The sequence below is a fragment of the Coptis chinensis genome, chromosome 2 (genome assembly GCF_015680905.1).
Source record: "Coptis chinensis isolate HL-2020 chromosome 2, ASM1568090v1, whole genome shotgun sequence".
Taxonomy (NCBI): domain Eukaryota; kingdom Viridiplantae; phylum Streptophyta; class Magnoliopsida; order Ranunculales; family Ranunculaceae; genus Coptis; species Coptis chinensis.
Genome location: NC_141457.1, coordinates 29,098,603 through 29,120,685, shown reverse-complemented (window position 1 = coordinate 29,120,685; position 22,083 = coordinate 29,098,603). Strand labels below are relative to the sequence as shown.

General features: G+C 39.0%; 1 protein-coding gene across 1 annotated transcript; it reads right to left on the bottom strand.

Moving 5' to 3' along the window:
- Positions 1 to 8,915: 8,915 nt before the first annotated feature.
- LOC147515686 (uncharacterized) lies at positions 8,916 to 9,575 on the bottom strand. Its single transcript, XM_086593009.1, has one exon. It carries the CDS (start codon positions 9,573 to 9,575, stop codon positions 8,916 to 8,918), a length of 660 nt encoding a protein of 219 aa, XP_086449135.1.
- Positions 9,576 to 22,083: the final 12,508 nt, after the last annotated feature.

Here is a 22,083-nt window from a genome sequence, read left to right as displayed (position 1 = left end):
TAGTACCTTTTCTTGCAAATGAGTAAGCAATGACACCAATAAGAATCACAGCTGAAACTCCAGCTCCCATTAACAAAAAGTTCAAAAAACCTGCAAAACAAACCATTTATCAAAATTAAAAAAACTCATTCTCCAAAACAAAAAAACAAACTTAAACCCATTCCTCAAAAACCCAAAAAAATGAATCTTTCTTCTCTTTTTCTTCTTCTTATCCATCAGAGCTTAGTACCAGTACAACTACCAGTACAACGACAATTACCACTCACCTCGATCAAGCCAAAAATCTTAAACCCAAACTGAAGATAGCTTGACAATTGGTAAGTGGTGCAGTGGGTTAAAACACCCCTCTACTCATAGCAACTACCAACTCATATTAAAGCACATAAGAATTATAAGAAATCACGACATTATAAGCTTAGTCATAGGAATTTTCATCTCCAAAAATCTATATATGCATTTGGAATCATTCTTATAAACAATTAGTAAACCAATTTCATAGTTCCGGCGGTTTGTATCCTTGGCCAAAATCTGCAAAAAAAGAAAAATTCCAAAAACAAAATAAATATCAAATCATTATTTGAAATTAGATGCACCATTTTGTAATTTTGAATATATAATTAGTTAAAGAATTGTGCTTCTTGGGCAGAAATAACAATAAGATTCAAACTCTAAAAAATTTCAATTGAAGCAAAACATTAAAGTTTTACAAATAGAGATGATGGCTTACCTTTTTTTTTTGTTGATTTACCTTTTTTTTTTTTGTTGATTTACTTGATGAATCTAGGGCTTGAAGAGATGACCTAAGTTCAATTTCGGAAGAAGAATAAGTGGGAGGGTTTGAAGAGATAGATGGTGTACTGGTCTGTTGGGAACAAACATACATATACATCAATATTGATATTCTAATTGTTGGCAATGCAATGAGTAGAAATGAGAAATACTCAGAACAATAAAAAAAAAGTACCTGGCAACTATAAACGCTCATTTCCCAAACGGGGGTTAGAGAAAATAGAGATGAAATGCAAAGATAGAGGTTTAACGCCAAGCTTACTTGAGAATTGCAAGAGTAACGAACCAAGCGAGAATTAGGGAGCCCGCACTTGAGAAACTAAAACACTCAAATTGTTCTTCCTATTTCTTCAGGAAAAATACCTTCAACCTCAACTTTGCAGGCCACTGGTGGTTTGATTGATTAAGATCGATCAGACTACCTTTTTGTAAGTATTAAAGTGGATAAATATTTGATTTGGGAAGACGCCTCATTGAACCATTGCGTAACGAACGGTTTTTTGGAGTCTGGAGCGTTGTACAAATCCATTGATTACAAGGCTTAATTACAGCTTGAGACCGGGCAGTGGGTACATTTAAAAGGACCTTGCTTTTAAATGGCATTTACATTCATTAAGTAAATGGCTTCTCTCCAAAAAGGCCCGTTCATTTACATTTAGTTCATTAAGTAATACTAGTTTTAAATGGAATTGAAAATGAGTTTCAAAATGCTCTAGATCGCACATCTGCCCCAATCTAACTTGGATCCCCACTCGATCCCGACCTCTCTTTGTCCTGCCATTGTGTTTTATTATAATAGATATAGAACCACATTTACTAATTGATCAAAAGTTCAATGCTCTAAATAAAATTACACCTCCAATGAGGGGTGTAAAATTACACCTCCACCTAGGTGCCATTAGGATTTTACAACTCCAATTGAAAATTATTGTATAGCCTATAAATATCCACTCTCTATTGTTCCCAATATAGAAGTGTAAAAAAGTTCAATTTTAAACTCGGATGGCACTTGAAGTGACGTCCCTTTTTAAATTAGAGAGGGATGTCACTTCAAGTGTCGTCCGAGTTTTAAAATTTTAAAATTATGATTTTAGAAATAGATAGGGACGACACTCCAAGTGACATTCGAACATTTCTTTTGTTCAGACGTGTGTTCAAGTGTCGCCCGAGCTATTTATCAACAGATAGCGAGATAGGGAATTCCCCACCCCTCTATCAACTAATAGTCTATTACCTATAGTTTAGCACCCCCATTGGATAGAGTTTTTTGACACTTGGGGTGTAAACTTTCCACTCTATATGGTTTACACCCACCATTGGAGATGCTTGTAAAGGTTAAGATTTGTTTAACCTTTCAAACGTAGGCAATTTGGGGGAGAATGGTTGGATTGTTGAATTTGACCGAGGTCGTATGGACGAACTGCCTACGTATCAAGCTCTCTCTCTGGGGTAACTTGAATCAGGTCAGATGTAGTTCCTCATCCTCTTTATATAGGCAAAGTGCCTGCACCTCTTGCATTCCCGTGTCAGTTCAGATCCAGGTCTTCAGGTTACTCGCCAGCCATGATGGAGAGCTATGGACATTTATTATGAAGCGTGCCGGAAGCTTCGGTCTTGATGACTGTAATAAAGATATATGTTACGAGCCGTTATAGAATGAAAGGAGTTAGCGCTATGTAGGTAAACTCGGGTGAGTTTGTCCACTTGACTCGAGTCACTTTGAAGTGATCTCGCAGGGTGAGTATGTGAGATCGGTTGGAGGTGTAGTCACTCAGGGCGCAAGTTGAATATGTTGCTTGCCTTATTCGAGTCACTATGACATGAGCTCGGGGGACGAGGATTCAAGGTTGGTTAGTAGCTCTGTATGTGCTGGACACATGTCTGATATCCATTGGTTGTGGATATTAGCCCCTCACACAATCTCATCTCAGTAGGTCGCTTTGTAAGGGGAAGCGGTCTACTGAGAGAGAACGATAGCACGTGTGTGGCGTATGCGAGGGTGTGGGTAGTTTTGAAACTAAATAGGAACCACTTCATTTTCGGGTGGGTGAAAATATCCCATACTTGAAGAGACAAGACATAAGGAGATGTGTTGGTTAGGGTTCAATACAATGATGGCATGTATTGGGAACTGAACGGGCAGCGTGTATAAGACGGTTTGGGGAACTGAAGAGTTACTATTTTGTTTTAATTTCTTCAGATTTTTTAGATCGTTGAGTGCTCAGGTTAGTGCTTTCTCTTCCATTTTTCTTTCTCTCGCTTTGATAGGTAAACTTTGCTTGTTAGGGTCTATCGTTTTTTGTTTCAAAACATGTCTGATTCCGATGATACACGATTTGCCGAAGTTATAGTAGAGTCGGTAGGGTTTGAAAGTGATGAATAATATATAAGATTTGAATCTGTAATTGCTTTGGAGAGTAGCTCTAGACGTGGTGAGGGTTCTGTTTCTAGTGGGTTGCCCCCTAGAAATGTAGATAAGCGTGATGTGGAAAGCTTTGTGGATTTAAGAGATGCTTATGATATAGATGTGAGCGACCTGGAGATACATGAAGTAGGGGATGACGTGGACGCTTTAAGCAACGCGTTCGTCCCATGGGGATATGGGGTGGTAGTTTGTGAGGGGCAATTGCGAGCTGGCATGAGGATACCTTTCTCAAAACTTACTTATAGCTTTTTAACCTTTTGTAACAAAGCTCCCTGCTAGTTTGTTGGCAATACTTGGCGTTTGCTTAGAGTTTTCGACCTGTTGAATGAGGTACCGTATTGAGGTCGCCGATATTATTAAGAATTTTGTTGTGAAGTGATCTCGTGCTAATAATTTTAGTGTGCAGACGCTAACGAAGAAGTCGAGCGTTCTGGATGGTGTGAGCAACAAGCCTTGGGAGAGAAGGCCGCTATTATTAATTGGAAATTACTGTGCTAGTGGGTTTGCAGTTCATACGAGGGTGTGCAATTTTTCTGGTATGTTTTTGTGTCCTTTGTTGTATATTGAGCAATATTTGTTTTATTGAACTGACCTTGGAAGTGCTTGTCTTGCAAAGGTCGCTATTACAAGGCGTACTAACCGGGGAGTGATTGAGAAGTTCGCTAAGCTTAGTCGAGCTGAGAAGCAAGAGAAGCTACCTGAGGTAGTGACTTACTTTGTGGAAAGGGGAGGTCGTAAGATAAGGCTGAAGCGGAGGAGTCAAAAGAAAAGAGCTCACGGTCAGTTCGATAGTGAGTCTTCTAGCAAATATGTCATGGAGAGGGATGATAGTGGCATTGTAACTAGGGAGGCTAGGAACAGGAGCTGGAGTGGGCAGGTGAGGCTTGTGGGTGGTGGTGGGACCTCTGGGGGTGATGGTGGCGTGCCCAAGAGTAGTGGTGGGAAGGGTCACCACTCTAGTTCTTATCCTACTCCAAGGGAACACACCAGGAGGTGTGGGCCCGTGCTGGTGGATGTAGATGAACTTAGTATTCCAGTTCATGAACCTGGAAGTTTGTTAAAGAGAAAAGCCGATCTTGCCGATGACGATAGGGTGGCCAAGGTGGCTCGTCTAGAGGGAATTATGAGGGGGGGGGGGGGGGGGAGTCAAGTCATCGTTCTGCTGGGAGAATGGTTGGGCAAACTAAGGGAAGTTCGAGCTCCCGGGTGAGGTTGTTCCAAAAGGGTCGACCTGAGCGATGTGGACCTGGACTCCCTCGAAAAGGAGAAGAATACTACTGCTATTGTTGTTGTTCCCCCTGCTAGTAGAGGAAAAGAAAAGGCTTCTAACAAGAGTAGCGCCAAGACTGGTCTTGGTAAGGAAAAGGGTGGAGCTCTTGAGAAGGGGGTCACCTATGTTGATCCCGACACTGGTGAAACTCAGTACGTGATGAGGTCTGACTGTAGCTTCCAGCCGACTCCTATTGTGAGTTGCTTGCTGGATAGCATTGCTCTCGATGGAGATCAGTAGAACATGGCTGACATGGGAGACCTTGCTGCAAATGTGAGGGCAATGGACCTTGGGTATTGCTTGGTAAGTGTTTGTGTGATTTGGCTTTTTGTTCTGTATAAGTAGGATGATGTATTGATGTGTGAGTGTACTGCTGCTTCGTAGGTACTATCTGGGTACCAGAAGCTGAAAGAGTTGGCCATGATTGTTGAGGCTGAAAAGAGCGAACGAGAAAAGATGAAAGAGGAATTGGAGAACGTTCATACAGTTCAAGTCTCGCTCCAGGCTAGTTATGATGAACTGAAGAAGAAGCATGATCAGGTCGCTTTGGAGAAAAGCATCTTGGCTGGGGTGTTGAAGGAAGCGAATGATGAAGTGGCATTGTACACGGGGTATGTAGAGAAGGCAACGGCTGCAGCCAAGACGACAAAGGATACCTATGAGGCTCTATTCCAAGAGGCAACCAAGCTGACCAAAGACTATAACGAGCTGGAGCAGAAGTATCTGGCTTTACAGGAGGAACTAGGACGTGGGGCTCGAGGTGAAACAATGTTAGACGCACCTGGAGATGCTAGTATCGTTTTTCCTGTATTTGAAGGCTCTATTCTTGTGAATGACATTGCCTCGAATCTAGCCCTTGATGTAGTCGCTACCTCTAACGAAGAACTGGACCCTCTTCTTACTAAAGCTCTTACCAATGTGTCTTAGATTGTTTTTCTCGAGAGATGTGAGTTATTTCCCTCTTTGACAATGATACAATAGAGTTGGTTTCTATTGAATTGGCATGTGTCAGATACAATAAGAGCTGATAACCTAGGGTTACCTAGGCAGTTTGCCTTTATTATTTGCTTCAAGTTTGGTACTTGGACGAACTGGTTTCTCAAATTGTTCTGGGCAGTTCGCTTTTGTTATTGTTGTGTTCTAATCGAGCTGGTTTCCTGGGATGTCCCTGACATCTTGATTAGATTATGAACCGGTTTCCTGAGTTTGTTCGGGCGGTTCATATTTTGTACTTATGAAATGCCTGCTTGCTTTGAAGTATTAGCTTACTTTTGTCTGAGTGCTTGTTGCATGTTGTTTTGACATCTCTGTAGGAATTTGACCTATAGATGTATGTCCCGTTGTCTAGGAAGACTTAGGATGCCTTGAAGCATTTAAGCTCAATCGAACGTACTACTATGAAGAGCGTTTTAAATCTAGAGAGCGTTTTGGGCTCGAGTGAGCGCGTTTATTCTTCGATAACATTATGTACTGAGTTAACCCTAGAAGTTTTTGTCTCCAACTAGTGAGAAGTGTGTGAGCTATGTAGCCCTGAGCTCGAGTAAGCGTTTTATTATGTAGAACGTTTAAGCTCTGGAGAGTGTTTAAGTTCAAGTAATCGTTTGGCTCTTAGAGAGCGTTCTGCACTGAGTTGACCCTAGAAGTGTAGGTCTCCAACTAGTAAGAAATGTGTGAGCTATATAACCCTGAGCTCGAGTGAGCATTTTATTGTGTAGAATGTTTAATCTATGGAGAGCGTTTAAGTTCAAGTAATCATTTGGCTCTTAGAGAGCGTTATGCACCCTAGAAGTGTAGGTCTCCAACTAATGAGAAGTATGTGAGCTATGTAGCCCTGAGCTTGAGTGAGCGTTTTACTGTATAAAACGTTTAAGCTCTGGAGAGCGTTTTAGTTCGAGTAGGCGTTTAGCTCTTGAAGAGTGAGCTGTGCATGTGTTAGCTAAAGATAAGAGACTGTTGTACATTGATGCATACAAAAACTATATGTATAGTGGTAAGAGTAAGAACTCATGCAAATGGAATCTTTTATTGATAAAATTTCTTTAACAAGAAAGTATTCCAAGGACGTGGTAATGTCTGTCCATCTTGGGTTTTGATGTAATATGCTCCATTGCCAACAACTCGTTCTACTATGTAAGGGCCTTCCCATGTTGGTGCCAGTTTTGGATCATCCTTAGTCTTTTTCAAAACTAGGTCGTCAGGTTGGAAACTTCGAGGGTTTACTCTCTTGTTGTATGTGATAACGATTTAACCAACTTAAATAAATAGGTTAATTAACTCCTATTACTATTACTACTTGCAAGCGCACAAGGTCTATTGTAGTAGGTGTGCTAGAACAAGGTTGAACCCACATGCCGGGATTGTAATCTAGGAATAACTTAATGCTTAAAATATTATTTAACCTAATCCGAATATAATGGTGGTTGATTTGAAAGAGTGTTTAAATACTTTTATTTTAATTATACTATAAAAATTATGAAACTTATATTATATTAACTTATGAATGGTGGAAACACTAAGGCATTTGATTCCACCCTAGACTCTTGTAGGTTCTCTTAATTCACTGTTTTAAAGTTCTCGTGTAAGTACGAGTAGCATGAGGGAAAGGAAACCCTACCTTCCTCGAATATGTGTTCGTTTAAGCCCTAATATGCATCTATACATGAAGTCGAATTGAATTTCAGCATGTAAACATATGAATCCCTAGCAAGAGTTGTCTTCTTACGGCACAACTCCTCACAAATTCAATATAGAATTAAAAGCCATGCTATAGTGCTAATGGAGTAGTAATCCTACGATTAACTAGTCAAGATTTGAAATTTAATCATTCAAGATATAATCAATGCAAGTAAACCGCTAACATCAATGTGAAAACAATATCTAAATCAGTTAAAATTGGTTTAAGAACAGTAACAGCAAAATAAAGATATCCTACGCAAGTCTAGGGCTTCACCAAAGCCCTAGCTTTTAGTTTAGTTACTCATAAACATGGTGGAAGAAACAAGACAGTAAAGAAGGGGAGTCATTGACAAAACCGTCGTTCTGTATGGTGGCTTTGTCTCCAGCAGAGTCTTCTTATACTTCTTCAGTGGTTCTATCCTGCGGTTTGGGATTTTGTGTGTAGGGGGCGAAAGAGAGAGAGCTCTTTTCTTCCTTTCTTTATATAGAGATCCCTTAGGGCGTACAAGCCTTGGAACTGCTTTAGAAAGCTTCCTTTCCATGTTTTAATCACTTTTGGAAACATCCAAATTGAGTTCAAACGGTGGAAGCAAGCTGCGAAGGGTGTTGTGAAAACACTAGAATTCTGCGTTTTTTTTTTTTTTCGTCGGCGCTCGACATAGGTTTCTAATAGCACGGGTGCGCTATTACCTCTTGACAACAAGATTTCAACTTTTGCAGTAGTTTTATAATGACGCACACATGTTATTTCATATCTCGCTTTTGTGTAGTCTCTATGTAATCAAGGCGTGAGAATCTCACAACCCGTAAATGTCCTCGATCTCGGCCTGTTTCTTCGTATTCGCGTTGATTTCTATAAAACCAAGGAAATAGACTAATCAAATGCACCTATATTAATTAACTAGACAATATAACATAAATTTGGGCCTACATGTGTAGCATTTATGTGCTTATCAATATGTCTTCCTCAGAGTTTGGTGGTAGGATGCCACTTGAATGGCTACTAGGTCGCGTCGTTCTTCAAGTAAGTCGACCTCGTGAGCAAGAATGGAATCTTTATGACCAGATTTGACGATCTCAAATCGAGTCGTTGTAATTGTCAACTCAGTAGGAATAACGACCTCAATACCGTAGCATATATAGCAAGAATGGTGACTCGTCTGTGCTAGAATGAGCTGTCGTTCTATGTGCCCATAGAAAGTTTTCTAGCTGCATTGGCCACTGGCTTTTGTTCTTTTCAATCTTTTTTTTTAAGTTCTCCAGAATTTCCATGTTACTGGCTTCTGCTTGACCATTGCTTTGAGCGTACTGTGGAGTGGAAAACGCGTGAATGATCTTCCACTTAGCCAAAAACTCCTTAACTATTTTTCCCTTAAACTGGGAGACATTGTCAATCATTAGTGTGTGGGGGAAGCCAAATCTGGTAATGATGTTGGTCCAAATGAAGTTTCTAACTTTAGATTCTTTGACATAAGCCGAGGAGATCGCTTCCACCTATTTGGTAAAGTAATCAGTTGCCGCTAGGACGAACTGGAAACCTGTGCTCTTCTTTGGAATGAATGGACCCATGATGTCCAAGCCCCACATGTGAAATGGCCAAGGGTTGGCAATGTTGATGAGTTCTCTAGATGGCTGGATGATATTGTGGCCAAATGTTTGGCACTTAATGCATTTCAATACATATTTCATTGTATCGATCTGCATTCTTGGCCAGAAATATCCTTGTGAGATCGCTTTGTGAGCCAAAGAGCGACCTCATGCGTGATTCCTGCATTCTCCCTCGTAGATCTCTGCGAAAATCATCTGACCCTGTCCAGGGCTTATGCACATCAGATGTGACTCTTCAGTGGACTTTCTGAAAAGTATGTTGTTTACTATACAGTAGCAACCTGACTGGTATTGAACCTGTCTGGCTTTGACACGATCTGTTGGTGTCTTGCCTAGCTGGAGATACTCTATGATAGGTTGCATCCATATTTGACTCATCTGAGTGTGAGAGAGTAGGCATAGGTCGTTGATTTCTAGGATGTGCTCATTTTGGTAAGCAGGTATATCAATTACTTCAATGAGTAGTTTCCTAGGGTTACAATTCGGTGTTTGGGTCGCGAGGTACGCCAAGCTATCAGCATGGCGATTCTCTTCCTGTATGAAATGGTGTATGGTGACTTTCTTGAAAAAAGGCAATAATTGATTTACAACTTGCAGGTATTTAGAAAAGTTACCTTCATTGGTGGTATACTCATTGGCGACATAGCAAACGACCAGTTGTGAATCGCTAAAGACCTTAAGCTCCTGAACATTAAGTTCTAATGCCATACGGAGCCCCATGATTAGGGCTTCATACTCAACTTCATTGTTGGAGGTCGCAAAATCAATACAAACTGATTTTTCCATCATAGCGCCATCTGGTGACATTAGGACTACGCCGACTCCGCTGCCACTTGGATTGCTAGCTCCGTCCACGAAGAGTGACCATACCGACGCATCACGTTATTTAGTGGTCGGGGTATTGACCTCTGGTTCCCAGTTTAGGTCATCAACTACTGGGAAATCTGCTAAGAAATCTGCAACGACCTGACCATTATGAAAGGTTCTTGGGGTGAACTCAATGTGGTGTTCACCGAGTTCTTCTGCCCATATTACCATGCGAGTTGTTTTGTTGGCTTTAAGAAGGATCTTCTTTAGCTGGAGGTCGGTGAGCACTTTGATTGGATGTGCTTGGAAGTATGGCCTAAACTTTCTTGCTGAGTAAAGTAATGCCAGTACTGCCTTTTTAATGTGGGAGTAGTTCTTCTCAACTGGCAATAATGTCTTACTTGTGAAGTAGATCAGTTTTTTTGCGTGATGTCCCTCTTTGAAAAGAACTGGACTGATAGTGAAGTCAGACATATCTAAGTATAGCCCCAGCATTTCACCATCAATTGGTTTTGCTAGCATAGGTGGTGTTGACAAGTAGTGCTTGAGAGTAAAGAACGCTTGGTGGCATTGCTCATTCCATGAAAACAGTTCACCCTTCTTGAGAATATGTAGAAAAGGTCGGCATTTGTCTGATGCTCTCGATATGAATCGGTTTAGAGCTGCCACCATTCCTAACAGTTTCTGTATCTGCTTCTTTGTTTCTGGGTCAGGCATGTCCAAGAACGATCAAATCTGATCTGGGTTAGCTTCTATTCCATGTTGTGAGACTTAATACCCCAGAAATTTCCCTGCAGGACGCCCAAAGAGGCATTTCGAGGTTAAGTTTCATCCGAAGTTCGCCACGCCTCTAGAACGCTTTGTGAGATGATCTAAGTGATCTCCAAATTTCTTGATTTTGACTACCATGTCGCCTATGTAGACTTCCATGGTGTCTCCTAACATGTCTTGGAACATATCGGTGACAAGTCATGGTAGGTCGCCCCAAATAATTCTTAAAGACGAACGGGGACGCGTTGTATAATAAACACGTAAAACCTCAACTAGATTACTCTAACTTTATTCTTACGGTATCAATTTATTTATTTCTTACTCTCACATATAATGAAGTAATATATAAAGAGTCAGGATTCGTTCCACTCCTAAACTACCAAGACTAAATAGAATCCAATTAATCAAACACAAAGAAACAATGGTGAGAGTAATATTATGTTGAGAATTTATACTACGAGATAATACTATCAATTGATCTTATACTAATATTAACTAAAGTAATTAAATATAGATGAATCAAATATGGAGAAAGCTAGATATTTCGACCCCCACCTACGTGGCAAACGTCTATTGGTAGGAGTCTCCACTTTATTCGTTTAATCGACAGGGCTAAAGCCCAATTCGCAATATCATGGATCAATGTACAGGCCCATTAACTCATGTGGCTAAGGTTGAACCTTAGCCACATAGCTTGCCACTAATGTACGTTGATTTATGTCCAGATTCGTTTCTTATCAAAGAGATAATTATCAGTTGAAAGTTATAGTATATCACAATTACTCAAGCTACAAGATTACTTGAGCTACAAGGACTCTCTACTACCTATATAAATACCAAACTATTTTTCATTCAACTACGTTCTTGAGACTTGATCCCATCGATAATTTGGGTACGTAGGCAACCGCAAGGTACAGTCTCATCATTCCCCCGATCGCCATCATTTTTCCAATTACTTTTCTACGTTCTTCGTCTCTTTTATCAACACTTGATGTTTTGATCATATCTGGTCGAAACACTAGAGAGAGATTGAAATCCATTTTTTAATTTCTTAACATGCTAGTATAGATTTGTATAGAAAACCCTAGTCTAGATATTCTCACAGAAGGTTAAAATATAAATACTAGACCTTTAATGATCCCTAATTACTTTTTACTATCTCTAGTCATAAATTAATCAGCATGAGAGAAAGCCTGTTCCCATTCTAATGGCAAAATCACTATTCTCTAGTTTAGGTTAAACTCTTCTTATCTCTAAGTCAAGAAAAACCTAAACTTGAAACCCTAAACAACAAATCTATACTAAGAAATCAAGTCCTCTCAAAGCTTTATTCAAACTCCCTCTAATGGGAGTTTAGCTTTGATTCATGGGACTATCATGGACATAATAATAAATAGAATAAGACATCATGAAGAACTACTTTATTAAAGATACTTGAATTGAATAAACTAAACCTTTTATTAAAAGGTTCTAATGGAAGTTACAAACTAAACTAATTAACTAAACGTAACTTAAACTAAAGAGGGAGGAGAGAGAGAGAGAGAGAGAGAACCCTAATTTAAAGCTAAACTAAAGAGGGGAGTAGCCAAGCTTTGTTTAACCTTAAACCTCTTTATATAGGAGAGGGTTAGATTTACAATTTCGTGCATGGGCTTTGGAGCCATGTTTTGGGCCATAAAATCAAGCCCAAAACCTAATTACATATGTCCAAAAAGGGTTTCTCTGCGCAAAATTACTTTAATACCCTTTTTGTCCACTTTTACTATTTTGATTGGGTCAGGTCCTAGACCATTAGAAAGCTCTTTCCGATCCAGTCGTTTTGACATATAATAGGCCCAATTCCGAGGTCTAAGTCAAAATATACGGCCTACAGAAGTTTTATTGACTTTTATGCTCTTTTTATACCCGTTGATTTTGACTTTTCAGCTTTGACTAGGCTTTAAAAAGGTTTTTTCTCCTTGAAACTTGGGCTTTAACCATAGAACTTCTTAGGGTGTGTTTGTTTAGTGGCAAATGGGGGTGGCAAATAAAATTTTCCCACTAGATGCACCATTTGCCAGTGTTTGGTCAAGATTTAAGGGTAGTGGCAAACACTATTTGTTATTTGTCAAGAATGAAATTTTCCCACTAGAAGTGGGAAAATAGAATCCAACTCCCCTAAACTCTTTTTGCCACCCCTTATTTTCCCCCACTAGGGCTTTAAAAATTTGCCACCATCTCTTCTCTCTCTCTTTCCAAGAATTCGCTTCCCTCCATCCGTCTCTCAAGCTCGAACTCAAAAGGTAATTTGTCGCTCTCCTCTCATCTCTCTCTCTTCTCTCTTCATCTCACTTCTCTCCTTCATTAAAATTTTCTGTCCTCTCACGTTTTTTTTTTATTGGTAACTTTCAGAAATTGAAGAAGATTGAAGAAATTGCGTCAGGTACAAATTTGATGCTTTAGAATTTGATTTCTACAAATTTGATTGCTAGGAATCTGGTAGTTTTATGATTGCTACAAATTTAATTTGATTTCTAAATGTGTGGAGTTCAGTGTACTATGTTTTTAGTTTTATGAAAAGTGGAGTTCAGTGTACTATGTTACACCGAAAGGTTTCTTGAACAGAAACTTGAAAGTTTCTTGATCCATTCATACACAAAAGCAAGCCCTTTTCGACTTAGTAATCTACAAAACTATTACGTGTTTATCATTAGGTTCCCCGAGATATATCAGCTAGCTTTTGGGGCTAATAGGGTGTCTTTAAAAAGATAAATCAATGATCTAAAGTCTAAACATGCTTGATCATTGGAGTAGTTGGTTTTAGGTCTTTGCTAATAATTTGTTATACATATGGTAGATACCCTTGAGAGTAGTTTGGATAAAAACAATATGGCTTTTAGGTGTCTTTGGTAATTTGTTAAAAACAATCGCATATGTGAGTTCTGAAGAGATAAGAAAATTCGAAAGTGTACCAACTACCAAGGCTCGTGTGGGGAAGAGATAAAAAAGTGCACCAACGCTTGTGTGCGGGGTATGGTCGTATGAATGCCACGCTTCCACATACTTCTAGACATGGTGCACTAACTGACTAACCTGTAACTATTCATTCCAACGTCTAACCCTTCAGCTTGAGAGTGTGTGTCAGACTATTTAACTGAATACATCCAGTTTTCAACTGCCTCCCTTACCTGACTTATGATAACTACCAGAGTGTACTTATTACAATAGTTAGTTTTAACTCTTTACAAATATGACTAACCCGCAACATATATTCTAAGAAAATATTCTACTCTGTCAGAGTATATATTATACACATTCAAGATGTAATCGTTTTGAGATAACGCGTGCTCAAAACTTAACTGTGTTATTTATGGCTCATTATCATTGTTGTTAGTAATGGCTCATTTGAGTCATTTCCCAAACTAGCTATAACTAGAATCATTAAGCTTGAAAGTATATTGTCATTGGTCCAAATTATATTCTCAATCATCTCAACATCAACAAAGGAAAATAAATTCTGAATTAGAAACACTATCACATCAAGAAGAAGTATGTAAACTTTGAACACAACATCTTCCTTCTCAATCATCTCAAACACACTTTTATAGTTGATCATTGCATTTAATAAAACTAAATATAAAAAACCTAGTTGATCATTATGTTATATTTTAGTTTATTTATTTCCTAACGGATATTTTAGTTTGACTTTACTTGATTGGATGATGATTGAGTATGCTTTAGTTGATCATCATATGGTATGTTTACTTTTTTTATTGTTATTATAATTTTGAGTACCGCTCAGTTATTGTTAGTAGATAAGAATGCTTATGATTCAAAGTTTCTGATGTCGCGTGGAGGGTTTAACTTATAGGGCCTATGTTTATAAATCTTGCAATTAATTATGTTGCTTTAGATATGTTGGTTTTTATTCGATTTAAAGGCTCGATAGTTGAAATTATGAACTTGGGTATTTGTATTTACCCATTGATGGCCTATCAACACCATAATCCGCCAAACACTTTTCAGCCGCTTCAACAAACTTCTTTAGCGACCCCGAGTTTATACCTTCATATCTGATGAGGGTCCATTACCTTTTCAAGCATGCCTTTCCTATGCCACTGTAATGCATGAAAATTAGATTTTTAGTTCAATTATGCATGAAAATTACCAAATATTAAGAACACAAATGCTTCGAATACTAGATTTGTTTTAGAGGGTTTTATGTGTCATTCAATCGCATAAATGCCTCGAATATTATTTGTTTTAAACTAGGTATGGCAAGTGGTGGTGTTAATTCAATGCGTGGTAATTCCCGAAGTTACATGGAATGCCAATATGGAAGCGATCTTGATTGAGGTGTTGTTGGAGGAGGCTTCTAGTGGGAGAAGGAACAGTTATATTGCCATTAATGGGTGGACGACAGCGAGTTTGAATCGAATTGCTAATGAAATAAATCGACGACTAAATATGACTCTTGTATCTGCCAATGTCCGATCAAAGTTAAAAATAATGAAGAAAGATGGGACACTTGACCAAGCAGGGTTGTGAGGCTTTGGTCTATTTTGGGGTGGTCATGTTTTGAAAATAAAACTTATTTGTGCTAATTTATTTTAGATATTACTATCTTGGGTGCAGTTGATGGTACTGTGTTATGAACTTATGAACTTATGAACTTATGAACTTATGAACTCTGTCTCTTGTGTTTTGGGACTGTGTTCATTATGAACTCAAGCACTTCTATCTCTTTTTGAATTATTTTGAATTTGTTTGTGTGTGCTAGTGGAGGTCTTGAGTGTCTTTGAAATTAATATGTCTTTAATTGTTAATAATCATGCCAAATATTTTTATAGATCATCTTGTGAAATCTATATAACTTTAAGAACATTGATATATGATTTTGTATATGTGGATATTGGACACACAATTAATAATTTGTATACCTTATTAATTTTTTATTTTTTGAGGTATTGTAGAATGATGACCGAACGTGAGCGTAGGTTAGTGGCATTTCTAATTATAATTATGGGTGCCCATATGATGATGACATGGTGGTATAGGAGAAGGTATATGGGGAGGTATAGGCCTAGGCGTAGGGCTCCACCAACTCTTACTAGAGCTCCTCGTACGAATTATGATCAAGTGCGGAGAATTGTTTTGCGTAGGATGTATACAACCACTGACCGATTCTGCCATGAGCAGTTGAGGATGAGACGGTCAGTGTTTTGTCGATTGTGCAATCGTTTGCGTGGTCATGGCCTAGCCAATAGCAGACATGTTACGGTGGAAGAGCAAGTGGCCCTATTTCTTAACACAGTTGGGCATGATATGCGCAATCGGAATGAAACATTTCAATTCTTCCGTTCGAGAAACAGTACACCGCTATTTCCATGTTGTGTTGGCTGCAATCCTTCGTCTATTCAGAGAGTTAGTAACAAATGCTACCGCTGAGAACTCTCCTCGCGAGTGTTCCAACACGCATCATTGGCATTGCTATTTTAAGGTGAGTCAACTTTTGGAAAATTTGTTAGGATCATTTTGATTACAAGGTTTGGTAGTTTAGTCAATATTAATCAAGTTTTTTTATGTTAGGATGCGGTGGGTGCGGTTGATGGTACACACTTTCAAATTAATTTGCCATTGGCGCAACAGGCTAGGTATCGTAATAGGAAAGGTCAAGTCACCCAAAATGTGTTGGTAGCTTGCACATTTGACATGAGATTCACATACGTGCTTGCAGGGTGGGAGGGATCCTGCCACGATGGAAGGTTATTAAGGAGTGCGATGTCTCTCGTCCAGCATAAACTTACTATTCCAAATGGTAAGTACTATCTTCATGGATCTTTGGGTTCGCTTTAGTGCCGGGGTTTCTCACGCCTTTACCGTGGTGTCGCGGTATCATCTTAGAGAGATAGGTGAAGTTCAACCTGAAAAATCATAAAGAACAATATAACTTTCGTCATTCGCCCTTGCGAATCATTGTTGAAAGGACAATCGGTATCTTGAAGAAGCGATTTGCTTATCTAAGGCATCCAGCTTTCCACGACCCCACGACACACACAAAGGTAATCCTTGCATGTTGTGCATTGCACAATTTTTTGCGAGAAGAAGATCCTAGCAGTACTTTGAGTGATGAGGAGCTCAGTGATGAGGAGGAAGAGGATGACAACACTCTTAATGATCCAAATATGAATATTGATATGCAACCAACCACTGGGTGGACTAATTTTAGGGATGAGTTGTCAATTGCAATGTGGGAAGATAACGATGTGGAGTAATCGTAGTTAAGATTGTGTAATAAACATTATGATTTTAGTAGGGTGTTTTTGTAATAGACATTATGACTTTATTATGGTGTTCTTGTTTTGTTGGATAATGGTTTAACTACTTATAATATTTTATTGTCTCGGCCTTCTTCTACGGCTTTGTACTTTGATTGATATGTAATATTGTTTATTGGTTATGTTTATTTGCTATTTGATATGTTTGTTTGCTATGTTCATCGTTGGTTCATTGCTTCAAACTAGGTATGGTAGGTGGTGTGAGTACTCCTTTGAATGGTGCTGACAATAGAAAACGGAAGAGATCATCCCAAATTAGATGGTTTCCCAACATGGAAACCATTTTGGTAGAGGTATTGTTAGAGGAGTTAGCTAATGGGGCGGGAGGGGCTGATAATGGGTGGAGGAAAGAAAGCTTGAAGCATCACGATGAAATCAATTCACGACTTGGCATGAATCTTGTATCCGACAATGTAAGATCAAGGTTGAAAACAATGAAGGCTGCTTGGTTAGTTGCCAAACATGCAAATGATGCTAGTGGGTTTGGTTTAGCTTTCAACAAAGAGACCAAGAGAATTGATGCGGATGATAATGCATGGGAGAGTTACATAAAGGTAAAAAATATTCTATATATATTTTCTTTGTAAATTTTGGGGTGTCATATTGATTGATATATTGTGGGATATAGGCTCATCCCCGGGGCAAGTAGTCTTAAGCGAAGATGTTTCCTTTCTATGATGAATGTTGTATTCTTTTTTGGGAATGACCATGCAACCGGAGAAGGGGGTAATCTTGGGTTCGATGATATGGAAACAGATTCGAGGTTAGCTGATTTTGAAGTAAATAGAGTTGATTTTTGTGCATCTAACTTGTTATGAAATTAACTTTATGTTTCTATAACTTGTTTAGATAATATTGAGGAAACCCAAGGAGGTTGGGGTGATGCACCCGGTTTTCCGAGCCGGGTTGGTGTCGCTACTTCTCAAACCGAGAGTGCTCGTAATACCACTACACCTACCGCCAAGAAATATAGGAAGTCTCGGTTCTTTGAGGATATACCCAACCCCTTCGTTTAAAGGTGTTCACCGATGCGGTAGTTGAATTAGCCAAGGCCTTGAAACCACGGAGACCCACGTACCAATAGTAGTTGCCCCAAAGCCAATAGAATTGTTGAAGGATGCTTTGCATTCTCTTCCGGATATGAATCCGGAACTTTACCTAAGGTCACTTGACTTGCTGGCAGTTGATTTGCCACTAATGGAGGTATTCTTGGGCCTTGAAGAGGATATCAAGGCTGCTTGGTTGTTTAGGAAGCTACACCAAGCGTGTCTTTGAGCGTAAGATGTTTCTAAGGTTTTATGTTGGCAAGTTGCAACTTTAATAAGTTTTTATTTATGTCCTACATGCATCTATTTGATTTGTAAGGCCAAGTGTGAGTTTAGCTGGATATTTTGTATTGAGGTACAAGTGTTGGATTATTGGATTTAATTCTCCTTCTTGTTAGTGGTATGATTATATATGACATCTATTTTGGCACTTTCTCTTATTTTGGCGGCTTTACATTTCTGGATTTTGTTTCTAGTTCTTGTTTTCGACAACTACTTTATTTCACTTGAATTTAGCGTGTCGGTTTAGTAGTTGTCAATTGATGCTTGGTCCGCAGTCTTGGCGGTGGTGGCTGAGTGTTGAGTGTTAAGTGTTGAGTGTTGAGTGTTGAGTGTGATGTGTGCAGAGTGCTGAGTGCATAGTGTTGAGTGCAGAGTGTGCTGTGGTGGCAGTGGTGGTGGCTGTGTGCAGAGTGTGCTGTGTGTTGAGTGCAGAGTGTGTTGTGTGCTGTGGGGGCTGTGGTGGTGGCTGTGTGCAGAGTGTGCTGTGTGTTGAGTGCAGAGTGTGTTGTGTGCTGTGGGGGCTGTGGTGGTGGCTGTGTGCAGAGTGTGCTGTGTGTTGAGTGCAGAGTGTATTGTGTGCTGTGGGGGCTGTGGTGGTGGCTGTGTGCAGAGTGTGCTGTGTGTTGAGTGCAGAGTGTGTTGTGTGCTGTGGGGGCTGTGGTGGTGGCTGTGTGCAGAGTGTGCTGTGTGTTGAGTGCAGAGTGTGTTGTGTGCTGTGGGGGCTGTGGTGGTGGCTGTGTGCAGAGTGTGCTGTGTGTTGAGTGCAGAGTGTATTGTGTGCTGTGGGGGCTGTGGTGGTGGCTGTGTGCAGAGTGTGCTGTGTGTTGAGTGCAGAGTGTGTTGTGTGCTGTGGGGGCTGTGGTGGTGGCTGTGTGCAGAGTGTGCTGTGTGTTGAGTGCAGAGTGTGTTGTGTGCTGTGGGGGCTGTGGTGGTGGCTGTGTGCAGAGTGCTGATTGTTGAGACTGCAGAGTGCTGTGTGCAGAGTGTGTTTCCTTGACATTGTAGTTTGTTTAGATGTTTGATTTCTTTTTTGGTTGGTAAATTTTTAGCCCAAAAGTGCCTGCGGCTATATCGACAAAGAGTGCTTCAGCACTTGGTATAATTGAAGGTAACTTTGATGCTAATGGTTAGTTTTAAGGGAGTAAATCTTGATAGGATTCCAGTTGAAACATTAATACTAGCAATGAACACATAGAAGGGTTCATTTAGTATGAACTCCGATGTCAATTCAAGGTAATATTGATGTCATTGATTCTTGTCAAGTGGTCTCACTTGGATTTCTTCATGTATTTTGTTGAAAGCTTCCTTTGCTTGCTTGGTTCTATAACTGGTATTTAAGAATCATGGGGATGCAAGGGACAATAGTTCTCCATACTTCTTTAACCATGATGAACGTTTTGAGTCCATTTCCTATAATTACCCTCATAATGAGTTTGAGCCTGTTTGCTAGTACTCCATAATTCTTATCAATCTAAGTACCCTCTTAATGAGCTTGAGTTTGTTTTTTAATGTTGTAACTATTGTTATTGTCGATTTTGAGTTTAATGTCCCTGCCGCACTCTAGATGTGCTTTGATGCCATATTGGAAGCTGATCAAATTTAGTATTGATGATGGGGTGGCAGATTAAATAGCAATTCATAAGAAGTTTTCTATGAGGCTCGATTATTGGAAGCAAAAAGGAAAAGACTGACTTGGTGGGTTGGGAAAGGGTGTACTCGTCTCCAAAATAAGATGCTAGGCTGCTTAGGATTAGAAGACTTGTAGACATGAATAAAGCGCTACTTGGTGAATCACGTTGCTGGTATGGCAAGGAATCATGCAGCTTCTTGTGCATAGCACAAAATTGAAAACATCAAATTTAACCAATGTTCAGAATCAGATTTAAACCCGTCTTAAGGTTCCATCGATGTGTTGCCTCCTACCTTTTACAACCCATGCTAATAACGTTATGAATTAGCATTCATTTCCTTATTTAGATGTCACAAAGAAGGGCCTCATGAGTAGCAAGTTGTAAAATGTTAGCTCATCGGGAAATGTAGGAACAATTTAGATATGTAGTAAAAAGTGTGATCTATTACTTAAAAAAAGATTTCCAAGTCGAGTTAATTGATTACGCTAATAAAAAATGGATATGTATGTGTTTTTTTTTTTTTTTTTTTTTTTTTCTAAGTGAGCTGCTGTGTGCGTGTGTGTGTGTGTGTGTTGCAGTGTGTGTGTGTGGTGTGTGTTGCAGTGTGTGTGGTGTTCAATGGACAAAAGTTGAAGGAAAACATTGGCTGATAGATAGAGCACAAATAAAAGTCATTAATGCAACTTAGAAATAAATAAACTTGAACTTAAGTGTGTAGATATATAATTGTTGCTGCCTATGCATGTGGCCTGCATTATTATATATATATAATTGTTTTCTATGGCCATTTTGTATGTTGTAAAATTAATTGTATGTTTTATGGCCATTTTGTATGTCGTAAAATAATTGTATGTTCTATGGCCATTTTCTAATATGATGACAGGAATGGGAAAACACATTAGTGTTACGTAGTACTTTCGAGGGAAAGAATCGCTGAGTGTACACAAATTGGGATGATCAGAAGCCAAGTGAATGGTCATAGTAACGCAGATTACTATGGATGTAAGTCCATAGAAGAAGCTTTGAACATAGATTGGTCACTCACCTTCAGCAAAGAGGTCTTGAATCCATTATTAGTAGGTGCACCACGACCTCCCCAAGTGCTAGCTTCTCACGCTCCACATGCACCTCACATAGAAGTTCCATATGCACCCATCGAAGAGACCAATTTGACAAATTCACTACCTCCCCAAGTGCTAGCTTCTCACGCCCATGCACCTCACATAGAAGTTCCATATGCACCTCACATAGAAAATATGAGAGGTCATGTAGCCGAGCAACGCGATTGGGTCTACATCCGCTACTTGGTCATGGTGTTTTTAGTTATTTTAATTGCTGTAATGATCAAATTACTATTAGCCTTGTAGTTGTACTAATCTGATATGTCCGTGGAATCTTCTAATTAAATTTATGTTTATGTGGTTGTAACGACATTTGGACCAAGTTTGTTTTATTAATTATCCAAATGCACTTTCTTAACTTGTCATTGTTTTAAGTATATTAACTAAATTTGTATCCTTATTAATTAGATATGGCAATGCGATGGACAACTGAGATGGACAATGTTCTTATCGGTATATTCCATAACGAGCTACTTCTAGGTCATAAGAATGAGAACGGATTTCTTCCAATATCAAAAGAGCGTGCAAGAGAAACACTCCAAAACACATTTACATTTGGTATCGACTTGACTATTAGTCATGTAACTCAGCGAGTGAAGACCTTTACGATGGATAGCACGCGATATTGCTAGTGTAACAATGCAACAGGGGTTTGAATGGAGTTATGAAGAACAGAAGATCATAGCTAGCAACGAGGTTTGGGATCAAGCCATAGCACGTGATCCGAGTATGAGAAAGTATAGAAATAAAATTTATCCAAGGCACAATGACATTTTATATGTGTTTGGATAACAATGGTTGTTAAAGGGTATTGCACTTTGACTTTATTTTATGGTTGTTTCAAAGACACTATTACTATTAATGTTGAGTTGTATTGTTTTTAATTATCTTTATTTTGTATTTTATTTTTAGTTTTTTTTTTAGACTATTGAGTTTGAAAACAAAAAAATATATATTTCCAAAAAGTTGAAAAATTATTTGCCATAAGAAAAAAACCATGTAAACAAACACTGGCAAAACTGGCAAATCCCATATTTTCCCACTAGAAATTTTTGCAAACAAACACTGGCAAACTGAAATTTTCCCACTACAAATTAGCCTGGCAAAACTCTAGTGGGAAAATGCTGGCAAATCTAATATTTTCCCACTACAGATTTGCCACTAAACAAACACACCCTTAGCAACCAACCTTTGCTTATTTATCTTGCTAAACTGACATATTTCTTCACATATTTGACTCCAAGACCTGAAATACACAAAAGCACGTAAACAATACTAACTCACTACACCATAGTAGGATATTTGCAACATGCACCTTTTTTTATTTGCAGCGCTTATTT

Coding starts and splice junctions, on each gene's coding strand:
- LOC147515686 (XM_086593009.1), bottom strand. CDS start 9,575: ATGTCACCAGATGGCGCTATGATGGAAAAATCAGTTTGTATTGATTTT.